This window comes from Myotis davidii, unplaced genomic scaffold (assembly GCF_000327345.1).
Source record: "Myotis davidii unplaced genomic scaffold, ASM32734v1 scaffold32, whole genome shotgun sequence".
NCBI classification, from domain to species: domain Eukaryota; kingdom Metazoa; phylum Chordata; class Mammalia; order Chiroptera; family Vespertilionidae; genus Myotis; species Myotis davidii.
The window spans coordinates 6,925,270-6,943,990 of NW_006286587.1; the positions used below are offsets into that span (position 1 = coordinate 6,925,270).

The 18,721-nt window shown below is 36.3% G+C and overlaps 1 protein-coding gene and 1 pseudogene across 5 annotated transcripts in view; one reads left to right on the forward strand and one right to left on the reverse strand.

Annotated features, from left to right (window-relative positions):
• Window positions 1-783: 783 nt before the first annotated feature.
• Window positions 784-3,672, forward strand: LOC107182188 (annotated as a pseudogene).
• Window positions 3,673-5,327: 1,655 nt separating this feature from the next.
• The window catches only part of MKKS (McKusick-Kaufman syndrome), a 23,198-nt gene continuing 9,804 nt past the window's right edge, over window positions 5,328-18,721 (reverse strand). For all 5 annotated transcript variants that reach the window (XM_006758096.2, XM_006758092.2, XM_015560277.1 and 2 more), the window contains 5 exons: window positions 16,481-16,711; window positions 12,603-13,976; window positions 9,551-9,726; window positions 8,047-8,157; window positions 5,328-6,618 (listed from right to left, as the gene is read on the reverse strand). In XM_006758096.2, the coding sequence (XP_006758159.1) occupies window positions 6,178-6,618; window positions 8,047-8,157; window positions 9,551-9,726; window positions 12,603-13,587 (1,713 nt within the window). In that variant the 5' untranslated portion in view covers window positions 13,588-13,976; window positions 16,481-16,711 and the 3' untranslated portion in view covers window positions 5,328-6,177. The remainder of the gene's footprint in view (window positions 6,619-8,046; window positions 8,158-9,550; window positions 9,727-12,602; window positions 13,977-16,480; window positions 16,712-18,721) is intronic.

The following is an 18,721-nucleotide window of genomic DNA, read 5'->3' on the forward strand; positions in this document are numbered from 1 at the left end:
TAAGTGACAACCAATACCTATCTACCAACAAGTGAATCTAAAAATCAAGTGAATAAAAAATCTGATAAACAGAATAAACTGGTGAATATAATAGAATCAGGGACATAGAAAGGGAGTGGACTGACTATTCTCAGCTGGAAGAAGAGGTATGGGGGGTACGGGAAGAGACTGGACAAAAATCATACACCTATGGATGAGGACGGGGGCGGGGTAAGGGCAGAAGGTGGGGCGGGAACCTGGTGGAGGGGAGCAATGGGGGGAAAAAAGAGGAACAACTGTAATAATCTGAACAATAAAGATTTAATAAAAATATAAAAAGAAAGCAAATCTGGCCAGTTAACAACAGAGGGGGAATCTGCCTGAACTGACCAAAAGTGTCCATACTTCATCTTGGTGAGAATTTCACCTCCATCATGTTGAAATTTTAAAATAAATTTGTGTTTTCTGAAGTTGTGTAAAATCCTCACTAGAAAATAATGTACATAATTTTTTTAACAGACATTGTTTTTGTAGTTTTTATTTATATTTCAAACATATATTTTTATTGATTTCAGAGAGAAAGGGAGAGAGAGAGATTGAAACATCAATGATGAGAAAGAACTATTGGTTGGCTACCTCCTGCACAGCCCCTACTCTGTAAGCTTGGGATCAAGCCAGCAACCCAGGCATGTGCCCTTGACTGGAATTGAACTTAGGACCCTTCAGTGCACAGGCTGACACTCTAGCCACTGAGCCAAACCAGCTAGGGCTGCTTTTGTAGTTTTTAAAACAGCTTTTAAGCTAGTTTACATTCAATATTATTTTGTATTAGTTTCAGATGTACAGCATGGTGAGTATACAATTACATACTTTACTAAGTGTTCCTCCTGATATTTCCAGTACCCATGTGACACTATATATAATTATTACAATATTATTGACTATATTCCTTATGCTGTAGTTATAAGTAATTTTTAAAACCACTTCCTTAACAGTTCAAGAAAGTCATTATTCAAACTCAGGTAGTAAAATATGAGATGAAAGATCTTGAAAATAATTTCAGAGGAGCTCATTTTGACAGAAATAAATTACAAGAAAAAACAGCAACTAAGTTAAGCCTCAGGCACTGTTTTGTGACTTAAAGTAAGATTGAGGTCTGAATTATATTATGAGGTTCCTCGGGAGACAGAATAGGAACCCTGATAGTTTCAAAAAAGGAAAAGGAAAAGAATGCAGAAGAGAATGAAATCAGTGACAGCTGCTCAATACTTTTGTGAGACTCATAGGATATGTAACATTAAAGTTTATTGAACCATAGGAGTCCAACAAGATTAGCATCTTATTAATCAAAGGAGGTTAGGATTTTAACAGCATGGAAAAAATTGGACAACTAATGCAAGTTGAAATAGCCTTTTAAACCAAAATACTTATTTGGTCTTATAAATACCCCCAATTCCTTAATTCTTCCATTTGCACTACATTAGAGGATCTTCATATGTTAGACATTTTAAATCAACCATTAGTGAAGTATTTTCTATGGGATTTTAAAATTACATATTGTTAGTATATTTTATTAATATAGGTATCCTTGAACTCATTCAGTTTATATAATCAAACCTAGTTAGGCATTCACATGATCTAAGAGAAATGGTAGGTACCTCTATAAAACCCATCATATTCTGTATTCTTACATTGTTGAACTGCTCTTTGTATAACTTAAAATCAGTCAATATTGTTTGCAGTCATATTAATCATGCAGGTAAGTATTTAAGCATATCAAGTACAAAAATCTCTCCCATAATCAGTGCAGACCCTGCCAAAACATCAAATTAGTTAGGTTATTCCTTTCTGATATTCTTTGGGAAATAGCCAAGGAGAATAAACATCTCTTACAAAGCCCTTTTCAGCTGTCTAAATAAATCTATCTCTTAATCTGAAGGAAAAGGCAAGTTTGAGAATCTGATATCTTTATAATTTTTCATGTAGTTAAGTGTTTCCACTTAGTAACTTTGGTATCCTATAATCCTTGGAAATTTTTACCACTCATCTACAAAATTTAAGTTTAGAAGTATCTAATCCAGTGTTAGCCTGTATTTTTGGATTATAAGTAGATCTATTTGCTTCTTTACTGAGAATATAATAGTACGCATACAACAGAATACAATCCGTGAAAACTATTCCTATATGTGGATCAAGCCTTTTGTTGGAGAGATAATTTAGAAGACTAGATAGACTAAAAGCAGCGGAATGCAAGTATCTTAATAAATCACGGCTTAAGAGAGATATAAAGTAACTTGACAATTTCCTATTAAAAATTCACATTGAGGGAAAATGCAAGTGAGCTGCAGGGCTCGCTGATGGTAAGGGAGTTGAGAGGCTGTTTGCAGAGTGAGCTGAAGACAAATATCAAAGGATCTCAGCTAAAGGACAGTGTTGCAGTTACTGAACTTTCAACAAATAATACCTTTTGAAAGTCATACATAATCTTATTTGAAAAGATTTTCCTTGTGTGAAAAATGAACTTTTGCCCAGTCAGCCTCTTGAATTATCAGAAAAAAATTTCCAGCTCGACCAAGACAAAATGACTTTTTCCACACTGAAAAGCATCTAGGTTCTGTTTGCTCCACTAAAATTACAAATGGAATTCAAGGCAATGCCAACAGGTTCTGAGTCTTCCATTTCTTCCAAGTTCAAACCCCTTTCACGGGGTATTTTGAGGGGTAATGATGAGACTATTGGATTTGAAGGAATTCACAAAGCAAACTAATGGGAGAACCACACTTGATAGTGGAATATAAACTTGGTTACTGCAATGCAGTATGCTGATCATGGAAATGGAGGAGTTGCATCTGCTTATAGTCATTTTTTTATATTATAATCTTATGTATGACATATGAAAAAAATAAAAATTCACATTGAGGAAATACTCATAATAAACTTCCTATTTTAGCCCTGCAGTTTTTGTTTCAAGTGTTGTCATTTAATTTTGAAGAGTATTAGTTGATCTCTTTCTTTACATTGATTTAATAAAGTTTTATTTTTCAAAACGTGCAGCTGGTAGGACCTGTTGTTCATGCATCTTCACCAGCAACGGAGGCATCCCCATCTTTGGTGATTCTGGTGTAAATTGTTTGAACTCTGTGCTTTGAAACTAGTTTTAAAAGTCCTTTACTAAGGAGCTCATGAAGGGTTGGCCTGGAATCTTAGTTTCTCAGAGACAATAGCTGGGGTGATAAGCTTATAGCTGGGACCTTCCCTAGAGAGTTTGTGGTATGTTGCTTTGTCAAACAAAACTACTTTATTGAGCTTGTCCTGAGCTTTGACTTTGGACCAGGTTTCTTTTTGGCTTTGCCCCAGATTTGTTCACTGGGTCTTTGTCTTTCTTGGCTGACTGTCCAGCATTTTTTTTCTTCTTCTTTTTAAAAATCTTTATTGTTGAAAGTGTTACATAGGTTCTGTTTACTCCCCACCCCGCCATTAACCTCTGCATTTTTCTTCTTTTTGTCATGCTTGGGTGGCATAGTGAAACTGGAAGAGCAGCTGCTGCCATTGCTGCCTTGATATACTGTCCAGTTGACCTCTTCTTATTTGCCAGACAATCCTCAATGATATTACAGGTTAAAAAAAAAAAAAAAAAGATGTGCCCACAGTCCTGACCTGAAAGGAACTGATCATCTAGCCAGTGAAACAGATATTTTTTAAAAAATATATTTTATTGATTTTTTACAGAGAGGAGGGAAACATCAATGAGAGAGGAACATCGATCAGCTGCCTGCTGCACATCTCCTACTGGGGATGTGCCCGCAACCCAGGTACATGCCCTTGACTGGAATCGAACCTGGGACCTTTCAGTCCACAAGCCAACGCTCTATCCACTGAGCCAAACCGGTTTCGGCGGGACAGATATTTTTAATAGTACTTCCCTTTTCATTCAGAAAACAAATTGAAAAGATGCATTTTAAAAAATTTTTTAAATATTTTTCTAATTGATTTCAGAGAGGGAGGGAGAGGGAGAAGGATAGGGATAGAAACATCAATGTGCAAGAGAATCATTGATCAGCTGCCTCCTGCACGCCCCCTACTGGGGATCAAGCCTGATACCTGGGCATGTGCCCTGACCTGGAATTGAATTGTGACCTCCTGGTTCATAGGTCGATGCTCAACCACTAAGCCATGCCGGCTGGGCTAAAAAGATGCATTTTGCATGTAAACAGTGACTATCTCTGAGTAGTAAGACTGCATTTGACTTTATTTTTCTTTTCTGTGTTTGTGTGTATGTGTCTCATATTTTTCAAATGTTCTATTACAACTGAATGTTGTTAATTATTTTATGGCTCATCTAGATCCTCTGCTTCAGGGCCTCTCATGTGGCTGCAATGGCAGGGCTACACTCAACTTGAGGTTCCACTAGGGGGCATCTACTTCCAAATTCACTCTGCGGTGGTCGGCAGGATTCAGTTCCTTGTGGACTGTTGGCTGGAAGCCTCCCTCAGTCCCTTGCCTTATGTGGACCTCTTCATAGGGCAGCTCCCAACCTGGGAGCTGGCCTCCATCAGAGTGAGCAAGTGAGAGAAGCCCATCTTTTGCAATCAAACATCAGAAGTAACATCCCATCACCTCTGCTGTATTCTACTCATTAAAAACTAGTGCCTTCCACACCCAAAGGATGGACTACCAGGAGATGAGATTGTTGGCAGCCATCTTAGAGACAACATGCAAAATTACATGCAAAATACATTCACACACTCCCTGAGTTCCAAAAGTCTCACTGCACTGCAACATCAGCTGGAAGTCTAAAATCTCATCACTGAAATCAGATCAGGGTGAAGCTCCTCAGTGTAATTCCACGTACAGCTCCTGGAGCACAGTTCCTCTCCATCTGAAGACCCATGATGGTAATGAGACAAGCAAGCTGTCAAACACTCCTAACAAATAATGACGATCAGGCATGAATAACCACAATAAGACATTCCTGTCTACAAAGGGGGGAATGGAGATTCAAAGGAGTCACTACATTCAGCCCATACCCAAGGGCAGGGGATTATGCCAGGGCTCAAAAACCAGGAGGTGGGATCACTGGGGGCCATCTTAGAGGCTGCCTGCCACACTGCCCTTCTATTTGACTCTAATAATAAACGAAGTAAAATTTTAGATAAATATTTTATGAAGCTTGAGATATAGCTGATTTTTAAATATATACTACATTGCTGGGAGTTTGTACTGCAATAATTTTTTTCTTTGGCTCAGGGTAAAAATTCTTTTGGATTGCAAGATTGGAGGAAATTGCTGAAAAATTATATCTTCCTTTTTCATGACTATAGACCTGATCATTAATTCTCAGGTTGTTCAATTTTCCAAACATTTTCTAAATGTTTTCCAAAAGGTTAATTTAGCATCTCTTACAGCTCCACACTTATTCCTCTAGTTGGATTCTGTATTTTTTCTTCAATTTAGCAATACACCTTGCATTTGTGTAAAAATTAAATTACATTCCTTGGTGAAACATCAGTGTCTCTAAATTGAGTACAAAAGCTGTTCTAGTTTCTTTTTTACATTACTGACTGAACTAGAGAAATAACTTTTCCACTATGCTGCTTAGTTACTATATAAATCTATTTTTTCCTAATCACACATTTTCTCAAAATAACAAAAATGAAGAAGTGTGATGAAAATGAGCAGTTGCTGGTAGACCAGGTTCTACATCAATTACCTAAACACTGAATAAATATAGTCTCAGATAAAGAACACTGAAATTTTGCTAAATGTACAGTTTGAGTACTGCTTCTGATTGAGCAATATCTACTGGATGCTTTGTGATATTTTGGAATCTAATTTTAATAACTGAAAATACCTATAAGTATATACAAACTAAGGCATAGATTAGGATAGATTAGGAATTTTTTTTATTTCTGTATATTCTTAGGATGATGTCAAAATAACAACAGCAAAAATTTAGAGCAACATACAGTGGTATCGGTGAAATCCTTAAGATAACTGCAATATCTTTAATAATGCTTCACATTTTTTATTATTTTATGGTATTTCTATTTAAGAATCATACCCTTTTTCCTTATATAAAGAAATCTATAATTTTTTGGACCATCTATCCAAAAATGCAGAGAGAACAAATATAATCAGTACTTCTTAATTAACAACTGACTAGGTTTTTTTGTAATATAAACATGCTATTCCCTTATATCAGTTTTTATCTTCAATGACATATGAAAGATCCAAAATCAAATTGGCTGTCTCCACAGCCACTTGTAGGCCACTGAGCTTAGCAGTGAAACAGTCCAAGGTCAGGTTGTTGGCTGAGCCCACAGCTTCATGTGGAAGGCACGGTAGAGGTGCAAAAGGATGCCGAGAAGTCCTTAAGAAAGACCAGTTGAGTTCTTCCCGGCTATTGTGTAGTCCGCAGCCACATCTTGTAAGCAAATCTGGCCAGTTAACATCAGAGGGAGAATCTGCCTGAACTGACCAAAAGTGTCCATACTTCATGTCAGTAAGAATTTCACCTCCATCATGTTCTAAAGAGCCAGTGAGAGATTCTAGCGCAGTGCAAAATGCTTCAGTAATTAGTTGAAGTTCTGTTGAAGTACATCCACTATCTTTGAGAATGCTTTCTGGGTCATTGAAAGTCTAAAGAGTAATTAAACAATTAAAAACACATACAGAGTAATTAATGCTATAAAAATGTTTCTGAAAAACAGAATGCTTGTTTAAACCCTTATTCATAAAGTTACTACTTACTTTCAATTTACTTAGGGGTTTGGCACAATGCTAATGGGCATATATGAGTCTGCTGACCAAGCAATAATGCCTTTACTTGATTGTTTATAATAAAAATGTATGCTACCAGTCATGTTATCAGGATGAATGAATCAGAATAAACCCCATAATCAATGTATTCTGAATGGCTGCCCAGTAGTGCCTACTTAATATATGAAAAACAAGGCATAATGCTTGTATTATAGGTCTTTATTCACAGGAAGAAGTTGCTGAAGACTATGTCTAAATGAAGTACTTATTTATATTTGGCAAAATGTTTGAAATTTGTTTCAAATGAGAACACACATATTACTAAGACAAAGATCATTTAGGAATGTGTGCAATTTTTACATCAATGTTTAAAAATATTCTTTCTCTTTAAATTAATTAAAACTATATGATTTTAAATTGTTTTTTGATTCCACCATTCTAAATACTTTATCCTAGAAATTCCATGATAGAACAAAAAGTAACATATTAGCAAACTAATAACTGAATGATTATTAAAAATTTATATCTTAACTACTTAAAATCAGAGACGACATTTTTTTTTATCCAGGTTTTGAACCAGATGAAATCATCTCTAAGAATATTATATTCCCATTTTGTCTTTTTTCAAAACCTTAAAAAGTATGTTCTTTATTAGTTTTAGAGAGGGAGGAAGGGAGAGGGAGAGAAACATTGATATGAGAGAGACACGTATCTGCTTGTATCCACTTTCAAATAAAGGTCAGTATTTATGAAATAATTAGAACTATTATGCACTAAGTTTATCTATTGTTAGGAAATGGTTTCCTAGATTAATAAAAAAATTCTTCTTGATAGAAGTAATACATATCATAAATGGATACCAATTTTAAAAATATAATAGAATTTAATATTTGGAATGCTTTAAAAAATAAAATTTAATTCTTTTATTGATGATCCAGAAAGTATTAAAGTATTTGTAGAATCTTAACACTTTCCTTGTGAATATCAATTACTATTGTACCACAGTACTGAGATCCCTGATATAATAACTCCCTTTAACAGAACGCTTATTTCAACATTCAATATTTAGACAATACTCAAAGAATGTGATCATTTGGTAATGGGTTATATTAATAATGATCATTATGATAAAGATATTTTCTTACATTTGTAACTGTTATTTTCCTCAAGTGTTTTCCAATACAATATCTGATTTGGGTTGCAGAGAAATTAAGCAGTAAAGGCTCCAGGGTATTCTGATTTGGCTTATCATCTCATAAAATGAAAACTGCTGAGAACAGATAATCTGAGAAGGACTATTGAACCTACCTTGTGTCTGATATAGGCTGCCAAGTGAGTTTCGGTACAGCCACCTCCTAACAAGACACACGGTTCCTTGATAGTTAACTGCAAAACATGCAGTGCTGTTTGACATGTGAGCTACAAGACAAAGAAATAACCAGAATCAGACAGTGACATCAGATACACAAAGAAATACAGCCATGCTCTCAAGAGCCTGATTTTAATTGCAAAAGAATAAAACCTGTGCTTCCCAGGTTATAATGTGATGGATACATTTTAGGTTTAATAAAGATTAGAGACTAAAGAAAAATACCTTAGCCAAATGTTTGTTTTCATGACCAGATTAATATCATCTTTCATATATACTTAGCTCTGCAAATTGAGATTCACAAATGAATGGCCACAAAGTAACTGGGTCAGCAAGATTTATTAGTACTTTTACTAAAAAAATATTTTAGTCTAAATCAGTGATGGCGAACCTATGACATGCGTGTCAGAGGTGACACGTGAACTCATTTTTTGGGTTGATTTTTCTTTGTTAAATGGCATTTAAATATATAAAATAAATATCAAAAATATAAGTCTTTGTTTTACTATGGTTGCAAATATCAAAAAATTTCTATATGTGACATGGCACCAGAGTTAAGTTAGGGTTTTTCAAAATGCTGACACGCCAAGCTCAAAAGGTTCGCCATCACTGGTCTAAATAAATAGCTGATATACTAGTAAAACTTATTTCAAGTTGCTATGGAAATGATAATATAGCTGCAACCTAGCAGTAATAAAAAGAAAAACACAGAGACCTTTAATATTTATCAAGGGTATATAACCTTGAGCATACATCTTCAAGCTTGTGACCCATACCATAGGTTGTCACCTCCCTTATATAAAAGTTGCATGTGGCCCTAGCTGATTTGGCTCAGTGGATAGAGTGTTGACCTGTGGACTGAAGGGTCCCGGGTTCCATTCCGGTCAAGGGCACATGCCTGGGTTGTGGGCTCTATCCCCAGTGTGGGGCATGCAGGAGGAAGCCAATCAATAATTCTCTCTCATCATTGATGTTCCTGTCTCTCCCTCTCTCTTCCTCTCTAAAATCAATAAAACTATAGTTTAAAAAAAAGTTGCATGTGTTATTGCTGGTAGAGAACAAACTCTATTAAGAGGTGGATGATGGGTATTACTGGAGAACTCAGTATCTTAGTGAATTATTATTCATACACATTTAGCATTAAAGAGTACATAACTCAAGTTAATTTCTTATGAAAAGTTCATATGTTAAGGACCTTTAGATTATTTGCAAATACTAGAAATAATAAATGGTAACATATGCCAGGTTGACTGTAGTGTCTACTTGTGACTTCAATACTCTCATTTTTTGTTGTTTTTGCTTTCTATACCACCAAGGGAAGTTATGGGGGTGGGGGGGGAGGGGGGGAGAACGTTGCTCACCAATGTGAAATTATACCTTTCTGAATAACTATTTAATTCCTGCCTCAGCCCCTAGATATGGAAGTCAAAGTTCATTACCTACCTTTAACTCATCCCAGGCAGTGCCATTTCTATTGCAGAGAAGCAAGCTGCAGACAGTTGCTTCATTAGGAATAAGATGAAAAAACCATTTGAAGCCAAATTTTGCAGTGCACAAATCTTTCACACTTCCATAACTACTAGGAGAGATTGAGATGAGGGAACCAATGGGCTGTGTTCCTATTGAAAACACAAAATACATGAGTGAAAATGGAATATATTAGTACAATCATTTAAAATTATAACATTTTTTCCTAGCCAATGTAAGCCCCATAAAGCATGTCATTTAAAATATGACATAAAGAACAAGATGCATCTTCTTAAACTCATGAAATAAGCAATATTTGGTTATTAAAATGATATACAAATGTAGCAAAGCAGAGGTTCTTTTAGTTCACTGACTTCTTTGAACATATTTTAGAAGCTTTGTTGTACTCTCTAGAAAAAGGGACGTGAAATGTTCCGTACATTTTCTGGGAATCCAGAATCTCTGAAAGCATTCATGGATTAGAGATTCAAAATTAAGAACCCCACTGCTCTGGAATAGGGAGGGGTGAAGTGAATGCATAGGCTATTATTTTTAAAAGACATAATTATTTTCACCTTCAATCACATAAGTTAACCCACCCAAATAGCTGTTTGGGGCTCTATTTAGTGAACATACAGGATTTTTTTTCCAACTCTTTATATGTAAACTAGAGGCCCGATGCACAAAAATTTGTGCAAGAGTAGGCCTTCCTTCCCCTGGCTTCCGGCACCAGCTTCCCTCCAGCACCCGGGACCCAGGCTGGCTTCCCTCCGGCCCCAACTTCATCAGGAAGGATGTCCGGAATGACGTCCGGATGATGTCCAGTCTAATTAGCATATTACTCTTTTTTCTTATAGATGGTTACCAAAATGATGCCAAAATAAAATATGTAACATTCTAATTTCATTTTGTTATTCTTGGACATATTATTTTGCCTGTACAAGTAAAATCTTACAAAGCAAAAATTAATAAAAATAGAATGAGAAGTTAGGATGACTGAAAGTTTCCAAAATCTCTAAAATGTATTGGAAGTAATGTAAGAAATGACATCAAACTTCTATATAAAATAACAATTTAAGTTTAAAATCTTAACATTACTAAAATTGAGCAATGCACTCCTTTGGGTCAGTTTCCTCTTTCAAACCAACAGGGTTAAAACAATAATGTCTATAACACTTCCAGCTCAAAAAATTTATAAGAACCCAGAAAAAAAAACTGAGTAATTTCACTTCTTGAGTGTCCTTTCTTCATCACTTCTGAAGCCTCAAAGAATAGGGAGAATTGAATGATCTAAAAAACACTTAAGGGAAAAATAAAAACCCTTCATCTTGTATAATTTCTCATGGTGGACACAACAGAGAATCTATAGTGAAAAAATTTGACTTTATTGCTTACCAGCCGCTGGAGGCGGAGTAAGTCACTCATGCCACTTAACTTTTCAAGGTGGGCTTGGCCATATGAATAAAAATGGGAATATCTACTTACAAATAAACCCAATGTTAAAAAAAATGCTCTGTAATCCATAACAAGCTTCATACACACATCACCCATGCATAGTAACTCCACTATCTGCTCATGCGTAAAACTCCACTATTTAACCCAGATCATCAATAAATAAGGATTTTATGTAAATAGCTACATAAAATTCCTTTTATGTAGGGGGAGAAAGGAGTTAATGTTAACCTAGATATATCCTGGAAGATGAATTAGGCCCAAAATATATTTCACCTGTCTCAAAAGGTCTCTTATCCCAAGGTCTAACACTAAAGCTATGGCTATTAATACTATGTTCTAATTGCATATGGAATAAATAAAAATTGTGGGCTGATGTGGAAACTCATTGCCTACTTATGATATTGTTTTTGTGGGAAAATGCTTCATACTGACTAAATAATCTGTAATACCTAATATTCATAACTGGAAATTACCCATTCATGAAAATCCAGCAAATATTTAAGTATATGAGTTTGACTCATATCAACAATGAGTTCCAGAGAACTATTTCCATTATTTAAAAATTTCCTCTTTGACAATCATTTGACAGTCTTACAAAGGTAGGGCAGTAACCCAGAGATGTTATGTATTCAATACTTGACATACATAGTTCTCCTTTTTGATGACATTAAGAGAAAAACCAGTGAACTTGAACAATGGTTTATTTAATAACTTAAAAAATACAATCAATCAGAATAAAATGACCATCTCTCTGACAGATTGCTAATGCAGTTGAAGAAATATTAAAAAGTGGCTCAAATCAAGAACTTCCAGCTTGTCATTTTTCTTTGGCTCTAGTAAGTGTCAACCTTACATCTGCTTTGAATTTACTGTTTGTGAAATACAGGGAATTTTCCCATTATAATTCTGCAAGTTACTATATTATAGTCAAAATACAAACATTTTAGAACACCTACTGTGTACCAGACCTGCTGTAAGCTCTAAAAGTAAATGATGATCCTGGCTTTCAAGGAGCTCAGCTGGAAATATTTAAAGCTAGAACAAACACACACACACACACTGACATACACAGTGACACATACACTCTTAATTAGGAACCGCTATTTGGGCGGTATAATTGTTTGCTTGAGTTACATAAGAGTGAAGAAAAAGGAATGTTTTAGCTGCAAAATTACCTTCTGAATTATAACGTGACCTAAGAGCTTTGTAAAACTCAAACAGAAGAATGTTGTGTAAACTGTGAATCAAATGACCTTATGATTATGAGGATGTTAGTCTTCCCAATAATCTGTAAAATATTTGACAGTGAAGTTTTAGACTATAACAGACTCTGTAGTACATTTTAGAGCTGGGCAATACATAGAAAATAACCATAATCACTCAATCTTTAATAAGTGAAAAATACAGGGTCTTTTTCAGAAATGTTTGTGCCAGAAATGATACTAATATATGCTGTGAGGTTGGCAGCTTCTACAGTTTTTCAAGATGTTAACGCTGACACACATCAGAAATACCTCTGCCCCCCAAAAGTGTAATTTATTTACTGTAAGGGACAAAAGCTGAGTGTTTTTACCTGTCACTTTACTCAGGGGTTCCATCAGAGCCGCTCCAACTCTGTCTATGGCAAGAACACGATGCACACCGAGAAACTGTTTCAGAGATGGGTGTATAACTTTTTGGCACAAGACAAGATCTACGTGATCATTAACTAGCTGCCTTCCTAGGTTAAGTAACTGGTCCAGAACTGCATTTTCAAGAGAAACCCCGTAACTGACCACCACACTTCCTTCTCCAGTATCGGGAAGGTCTCCAGATAAAGACACACGGAAGAGTGCCACCTTGAGGGAACCTGACTTTTTGACAGGCAGTATCTTCATCAATCGAATTTCTGACAGTTCAATAAGTATTCCAGGTAACACAGTAGAGTCTACAACTCTTTGACCTTTTAAAGGTACAATTATACTATTTCCTAAACTGATGCGGTCTCCGGCGTTTTCTGGAATTGTAAGCAAAAAGGCTCTCAGAATCAGAGTACTGATGTGGTCTACTTCCTTTCTGGTGAGCATACAGGCAGGTTTGCTTGTTAATACACTGCGTACCAAACAGAGGAGGATCTGAGTGCTACTAAAGTCGACTGGGATTCGACAACCACAGACCTCAGACTTGAGGTAACTGGTACAGAGGCTCAAAAGATGCTTATTTAATTTAATGAGCGTGGTGGGTGTCAAGTCTAGTCTCTGAACATTTTCAATCAGGTTGCAGCAAAGAATGGCTGTGAATAGGCCACAATCACTGAAGCATGACACATGGTTCTGGACGGAAGTTGTCAGGATCTTTAAAATGGGGTGAGTGACGGAAAGGTTAGCGAGCAGGGCTGACGACTGAGAGGTGGTGCACACAGAGCCTCCAAGGCCGTTGTGCAGCTGCTTCAGCCTACCTGAAGGGCCATAGCACGATGCTACGATTCCTTTCAAGACTGAAAGCGTGGCCCTGACTCTCTCACTTGTCAGTGGTTCACTTTTACACAGTGATGGCTTTTTAGCTTCTAAACGAGACATCTCACTTCAGGCGGTAATTTGTGACGACAACTTTTATTTTGTTAGCCATAGCTTTCTATTTATTTTAACATTTTAGAAAAGTATTCTTCAAGAATGATATGCATTGTGGTTATAGAATTAAATAGCTTCATGTTTATGAAGCTCATCAGCATGAAATGATTTAATGACATAGTAATTTCAAGTTTTATTTTACTTCATTCTTTGATACTCTTTTGTTTGTCTCCGGACTGAGATTTTACAGATTGTTTTGCAGCCCACTGTATAACATATGTCCCAAGATGGACACCTATGAAAGAAACGCCAGCTACAAGAAGCCAGTTCTTCCTAATCCAACTGGTAGTTTTCATTTCTTCTTTCAATATCAAGCTCAGATTCAAAGCTGCTTCTTTCTATAGGAAATAAAAATAAAGCATTTTAAAGAAATGATTCCAAAACACTTTATAGACTATAGTTTAATCATTTATTTTAAACTCTGTTCTTTCTTTAAAGAAAGAAACTACCAACTGGCACAAGCCTCTGGAACAGCGGTTCTCAACCTGTGGGTCGCAAACCCTTTGGTGGTCAAACAAACCTTTCACAGGGGTCACCTAAGACCATCCTGCATATCAGATATTTACATTATGATTCATAACAGTAGCAACATTACAGTTATGAAGTAGCAACGAAAATAATTTTATGGTTGGGTTACAACATGAGGAAGTATATTTAAAGGGCCAGAAGGTTGAGAACCACTGCTCTAGAACATGAGAGATATAAATCAACTTAGAGTAAACATCCACTCCTTTATTCTTCAATGAAACCCTCTGAGAAAAAAAGTGCTGACATTTCAATGATTTTGGAAGGCACAACAACACATCTAGAAAGCTTACAGTAATTTGAATATGAAGTGCTTCTAAAAGAGAAAAGCTACATTATAAAACTCATAGAACTTGATCTCTGAGTCTTAAAAAAAGCCCTAAATGTACTTATTCTGTTATAGCAAGATCTTCTATGGTATTTTTTTTTCTGTAACTTTGGTTTGCTTGCAAACCTTAGGTCTCAATAGAAGTACATTTATTTATATCAAACCTTGCTTGTATATAATTATGAAGACAAGGTAACTGTTAGTATTCCTACTGCAGAGACTCCAGTGTACAGTCTATGTTTAGCTGTATTAAGTCTGCACAACATATTGAATCATCAAAGAACAAACCATATTTTAAATATGACTATAGTCAGAGCTAGTTTTCTGTAGTTTTACCCTATCAATCAGTGATTTTCAGTTTTAATGTCCTACAACTAATCCTCTTCAAAACTTTGGTTAATTACAATAAGTACAAAAGCCAGAAAATGTGCTAGATCATAGAGAAAAATAGGCTCTGATTTGCAATTCAATCTCAAAGGCTCTAAATGCTGTAAAATGTTTTTATATTCCAAGTGCACCAGTTTCCTTAACAAGACTAAATAGTGTGCTGTGAGGCATAAAATCTGGACACTTTAAATAAAAATCTTAGGCCGTGGGACCTTATCTGTTGAGGTTTAGTGCTTTGAAGGAAGGTTCAGCCAATTATTAGCTATTCTCAGGAATATGCTAACGATGCTAACAACTTGGACAGTATTTAGCATAAATAAAACTCATCGAAGTTCTGAGCACAGACCGAAAAGGTAATGTGAAGATGTGCAAAGAGGTGAAGAGAATGAAAGAATATTAATGTGGAGTGTTTACTACGCCTCCCAATTTAGTTAAAGGCTATAACTATGGCAACTAGGCCCAAATAAAGTAAAGATAATGATGGCCAGCTTTCTCCCTGTGATAAAGTTATAGTCATCTTTTTTTTATTACTGCATGAGGAGAGGGGAAAAAAAAATCAATGTTCATCTTATGCCAAGGACAGTTAAGGTACTTAAATATTTCAATGGTTAGTTTAGAGCAGGGGTCTTCAAACTACGGTCCTCAGGCCACATGCGGCCCCCCGAAAACATTTATCTGGCCCGCCGAGTGTTTTTGCCACCGCTGTGTGCAAAGGAATTTGTTCATAGTTTTTTTTTGTAACTATAGTCCGGCCCTCCAACGGTCTGAGGGACAGTGAACTGGCCCCCTGTTTAAAAAGTTTGAGGACCCCTGGTTGAGTCTGCAATATCTGTGAAATAAATTTAAATGAAACCTTAGTGAAGTGACTTCCATACATTAATTTGCATGTTACAACACACACACAGCACAAATCACAACAGAAATCTTGATCAATAAAACGATTTCTCCAGTAAAAATATTTTCAGTACATAATGATGATATGTACTATAGAATTTCAGTGGAATGAAGTTAGCAGCTACATCTACAGTCTTGTGGTAGTGAGACCAGTAACCACAGCTTTTGGCTGTTAATATCTTTATAAAATGGAAAGAAATCATTGAAAGTGTTGTTGACTCTCAAAAACAAGTTATTTTAAAGCAAAAACATTAGATACTAAGGAATGAATACAATTAGTTTTGTCTTGGGAAAAAACAAAATAATAATAATAATAATAAATAATAATAAAGAAAAGAACCTTTTACAAGTTATAGATTTGTATGTTCTGGTTGGATTTATGGCAAGAAGACAACTGCTCTTTTGAACATATTCATGATCCTGTTGACACTGCTAGGGAAAAGGTCAGGGCAAGTACTGGACTGGCTGCACTTTCTCTTTCATCTAAATGAATCTGCCACGTAAGTGTCGAAAGTCTCTGTGCGAGAAGCTTTTCTAGAAGCAACTACAAAATAATATTTTGCCCCTGGATAATAAAATCAACAGGTAACTTACCAACATAGGCTCTTTTTGAGAGAACTCTATAGTTTTTAAAAGATAATGTTGCCCATTGTTGGAACATACCATTGGTTGGAACATAATATTCAGTTACAGATTAAATCGACTTACCTGCAGAATGCAACCTTGTTATTTCTTTTGGACGTGGTCCTTCGGAGGACTTGCAAGTGCCAGACTATCTGGCACAGGAACGTTGTCCTTGTTAGGTACCTGGAATATAGGGCTGCTTTTGATTTTGTGCCACCCCAAATGTATGAGCCCAACTAAAGGTACCATAACAATCAGAACTTTGTAGTCTCTCCAGAAGCTGTGAACGCTCATAGTACTTCAGCATCAGTGAACCTAAGGAAAGGTTAACAGTTAAATGGGAACAAACAAAAACAATCCTTCAAATGACATCTATAAACCACCACAAGCAGAATATTGCATTCTAATAAAAGCTATTAAATGTTTTTCGTTACAATATACTGCGATGTTAATTAACTTTTGAGATGTTATAAACCTAAAAAGATAGCAGGGAATTAGGTTTGGGAAGCCTAAAAAGCATTACTAAACTTTTAGTCAACAATTATAAAGGAGCATCATTACCTGTTGGAAAAGTTATATGAATCTTTTGAGTCATTCATGCATGGATTAATTTTCTTTATATAATTTCCTTACGCATACAATAAAAGTTTAGATTCTGCATTCTGACAGGATGTAAGTGATGGTGTTTCAACTGAGACTGGGATAGTCATTCGTGGATTCCAACTGTAGCCAAAAAATTATGGCTTGCACTCTATGAATTAGGATGAATTAATACCATTTCCACATTTACATGCAGAACCACTGCATTTTAGATTGTTTACCTTTATTACTAATAACTCTACCCTACAGGGGTTACTGTTAACTTAGTTTACAGGAAGAAACTGGGGTTAGTAAATTGCTTGGAGTTACAAAGCTTGTTAGTATTTAAAACAGATTTTTTTTCCTGCCTTCCTTTGATTTGGAGCGTGGCGTGAGGCCCAGTAGTCAGTTTCTGATAATCTGTTGGGTTTGGGAACTTGAGTCTAGACAACCTCAAAAGACTCCTTATACCGCTCTGTTTCAGAGACACTCATTAGGCTTTAGCAATTAGCTTAGAAACTTGAGATGATGTGAAGGGACCCACTTTCTAGTTCTTTTCTAAGCACAGAACAATAAGGATTGCTTCATCATCTATGGGATATATCAAGAATTAGGTTCAATTGCATGTATATAAATTTCAGTATCATGAAATCTCTTATAGTACTTTTGTTTGAATGCCATTAGAAAAATGTCTGAACACACTTTTTACTTATTCCCTTTGGTCCAGATTATAAAATATAACACCAATGAGCTAAATATCTGAACTATCTTTGTGTTTTGTGCACATATATTAAAAATAAATAGGAAACTTAGGAGTTAGTGTCTATGTACATATATTATTTCCACCATTAGAAACCATTTCTCCCCAAGGTCCAAATTCACATTTTTATAAGGACTTTGTTGCTAAACTTAAACGATTAGATGGAGAAAACATGGCCTACTTTGTAACTGAAAGTATTGTATGGCCTTTTCCTTTTCTAAAAATATATTTTTATTTATTTGGGGGAGAGAGAGAGAGAGAGAGAGAGAGAGAGATCAATGATGAGAGAGAATTACTGATCAGCTGCCTCCTCCATGATCCACACTGGGGATCATGCCCGGGGACCAGGAACTGAACTGTGACCTCCTGGTTCATAGGTTGACTCTCAACCACTGAACCACGTTGACTGGATTATTCTTTTTCTTTTCTAAATTACTTTGGTATCCTCCACACTTGGTGCAACATTTAGAGACCATACCTTTTTTTAACATATTTTATTGATTTTTAACAGAGAGGAAGGGAGAGGGATAGAGAGCTAGAAACATCGATGAGAAAGATTAATCATCTGCCTCCTGCACACCCCCGACTGGGGATGTGCCTGCAACTAAGGTACATGCCCTAGACCGGAATCGAACCCGGGACCCTGCAGTCCGCAGGCCGACGCTCTATCCACTGAGCCAAACCCGTCAGGGCTGCACACGCCGTTTTATACACACGCAGGTGCACGCGTGAACTAGACATGCACACGTGTGCTCACTGGCAGACACATGCACACACGTGCATATATGCACAGAGATGCTCGAAGGCACGTGCATACACATGGAGGCGCATATATGCACACGCCTTCAAATCCACAGGTACACGCCTGCAGGCAAACATGTACACCTGGGGGTACACAGCAGCGCCTATACTATGCACAGATGCCCATGTACATGCGTGCAGATGCAGCCGTGTGTGTGCGTGCGTGTGTGTGTGCCAAGCATGGA